We start from the raw sequence: 2,712 nt of genomic DNA, 5'->3' as shown, positions 1-2,712 counted from the left end.
TTACCACTTGCTATAGGAAAAAAGAAATCTTGTTTCTTTTAACGACACATTCCTAGCACTTGTCATTCAATACAAACACGACCATAGACTTTCCGTTCTTTTTTGTTGCTATGCTTTTTAACGGATATCTTCCCCAATCGTATTTTCCATAGTACTAACATATCGAATCCTATAATTTATGTCTTATGCTTCATTACGTTTACTCTTCCTGACTCTAATATTTCATTTATATATAGACTGTGATTTTTTTTGCTACTCATTCATCGCTCATTCTAGCTTCTTGTATAAATATAACTCATTATAATAAATAAGATTTGTTTTGTTCATCATCTTGATCGCACTTTTCATAGTCGTTCGCTGTCCCTTTTCTTCTCATTCTCTCTCGTATTTTCTCTCTATTTTTATATCACCTTCTTTCTATTTCTCTCATACATACACACACTTTCTTTCTCTCGCACCACTGATTCCGTTGTATAGCCTGAATTTCACGTACAAAACTGCGCCTATAGTCTTGACTGTTTTATATACTATGCTGCAACATACGCATCTCCTTCGGTTGCCGCTTAGCAAGGGTAGATTCCTACGGTGAATAAAGTAATTTCAGATTGAATACGTTCACAACCAGATGATGAAGAATATGTTGTTTCTAAAACAGTTAAATTTTTTCCATTCATTGTGTGAAATAGTATAGCAGTTTCTGACATTTTTAGAAAGTCATAGTGATGAGACTAAAAGAAAGGAACGCATTGTTGCATTCACGGCATTTATTAAACTACAAAGAATAAATATATACACAAATTCATGTAAACCAAAGAAGCATGTGCACGTGTTTCAATGCATTTTCTTTCTTATTTTATAGTCAAGGAAAAAAATTACTTTAAAAATATAGTATTTTTAAAATATTGCTACTTTTCACATAACGAAATATTGGAACTACAGGTTTATCTTGGTTTTACTCACCTTGATAATTCTGAGGCCAGATAGTGGGAACATTCTGTGGAGGGAAAGCATTGGGAACCAAAAAGGAGAAAGAAAAACAGAGAAAAATAAAGGAGGACTGTCTCAAAAACTTTCAGAAGTGATAAACCTCTGTAAACCTCTATGCTAGCTCAGATCTCCAAAAAGATCCTTTAAGTACACTCACCATTGGCACACTGTAGTACTGGTAGAACGGTTGATACGGCAACGTTGGAGGATACATGGTTGGCACACCTGGCGGGTATACTGTGGCAAACTGCTCGATCGGTATATTGTTTATGGCTGGTGTCGGTGGGGTTGCAGCATAATACACGGCACCGTTCGTAGCGCAGAGTGTCTGCTTCTTGATGGCAGGCGCAATATTGAGCTTGCGATCTCGCAGGACAATGCAATCGCACTATAATGAAAATATAGAAGTAGCAATAAACAGACACATTATAGCTCGATATTCATTAAAACAGCAGCATTAGGGGTGGAAAACATACATCGTTCTGAAGTTTTTGCGCTTCGTGCTCCGTTTCGAATGTGACAAATCCGTACCCTTTACTAACACCGGCTCGATCCACGATGATCTTAGTCGACTTAACGTTCCCGTATGATGAAAATAGACGGCATAGCTCGGCCTCCGTCGTATCGCCACTGCGAGAGCAATCGAGAAAAGAAAAAAAAACAGCGCGGGTTAGGTATAGGGATCCAAACATTACCGGGATACCTGTTGTCTGTTTTCCTTGATTGTCTATCTTTTTCCACTCTCCAATTTTATTGAAATGAGCCTTTGTCTGATTATTTTTAGTTGTTTTAAACATTTTATCGTACAATCGTGAGTAGGTTCGTGGAATCAAGACGCCTAAAGGTATCTGTCAAATTAATATCCTGTACATATACATTAGCTTTCAAAGTTAACTTAGCAGAAGACTAACCGTTTGAAAAAGCAAAAAAAAATACTCTAATATACATAGCCGACATCATCGCGACATTAGCAACGATAAACCAAAGTCAAAGAAGAAACGAATGGAAACGAATTGAGAGAAACTTGAAACGGAAAACAGAACACAGTCTGTGTGAACGCACATTCAGGTGGGAGAAACGGCACTTACCTGATTCCGCCGACAAATACCCTGTTCGGTATAAGGGTACCGTATTTCGGGGCTGCCAGGGCCCCATCTAATTGCCCAGTCGGATTCGGTAAGGACATTTTGTGCAGTGCTGCCGGATACGGCTCCGTCGTGAGGCCGTGGGGATTTTACCTGCGCGCTATAAAATGGGAGCCGACTACGCGGTGTACTGCAGTTAGAAAGCGTATGGAAGCACGCTCTCTGGTGATTTAGTATGGGAAGTGTGTCGTAAACGAAGAACGGCAACCGAGCGCGCTAAAGAAATCTGTTAAATATATTGTTTACGTTCCAACTGTTTGTTGTAGTGAAACGAGATTTTGAGGGTATCCTTTTCGTTATTCGTTTTTGTACCCTTACGTTTGACTGGGGTGAAGATTAGCTTTCTTCAAAGGCTTTCGTCGAAAGCCGTTCACGCTGTATATTTGTAGACCCTGCCTTGGTCTACTTATGTCGTTCGCGCACTATCACAGTGCAGGATTAGATAAAAACTCTTCGTTGTATATATATTTATATATATTTAAGAATATATATCCATTATACGTAACACTTGCGGAATTGTTGAACAATGTTACCTCCTTCAGTGAGTCTTTCGTGCTCTCTTCTTGCAACTGTGACCACA

General features: G+C 38.9%; 1 protein-coding gene across 2 annotated transcripts; it reads right to left on the bottom strand.

Annotated features, from left to right (window-relative positions):
* Positions 1 to 425: 425 nt before the first annotated feature.
* Positions 426 to 2,173, bottom strand: LOC128727207 (protein boule). Of its 2 annotated transcripts, none has more exons than XM_053821089.1 (5): positions 2,076 to 2,173; positions 1,464 to 1,617; positions 1,145 to 1,375; positions 961 to 994; positions 426 to 580 (listed from the first exon to the last, which is right to left on the bottom strand). In XM_053821089.1, the coding sequence occupies exons 1-5, from the start codon at positions 2,171 to 2,173 to the stop codon at positions 564 to 566; spliced, it is 534 nt and encodes a 177-aa protein (XP_053677064.1). In that variant the 3' UTR covers positions 426 to 563. The 2 variants fall into 2 exon arrangements, with proteins under 2 accessions (XP_053677064.1, XP_053677063.1); XM_053821088.1 differs by having other exon boundaries at positions 961 to 1,020; positions 1,147 to 1,375.
* Positions 2,174 to 2,712: the final 539 nt, after the last annotated feature.

Source organism: Anopheles nili, chromosome 3 (genome assembly GCF_943737925.1).
Source record: "Anopheles nili chromosome 3, idAnoNiliSN_F5_01, whole genome shotgun sequence".
Taxonomy (NCBI): Eukaryota; Metazoa; Arthropoda; class Insecta; order Diptera; family Culicidae; genus Anopheles; species Anopheles nili.
Note: the sequence above shows the minus strand (reverse complement) of the source record. Positions and strands in the feature narration are given on the sequence as shown.

Bases quoted from the DNA above. Each gene is read 5' to 3' on its own strand.
- LOC128727207 (XM_053821088.1), bottom strand. From the start codon at position 2,173: ATGTCCTTACCGAATCCGACTGGGCAATTAGATGGGGCCCTGGCAGCC. The intron at 1,376-1,463 runs GTATGTTTTCCA...TTTTCATTATAG, and splicing joins CGCAAAAACTTCAGAACGAT to TGCGATTGCATTGTCCTGCG. The intron at 1,021-1,146 runs TGGTGAGTGTAC...CTTTCTCCTTTT, and splicing joins CCAGTACTACAGTGTGCCAA to TGGTTCCCAATGCTTTCCCT.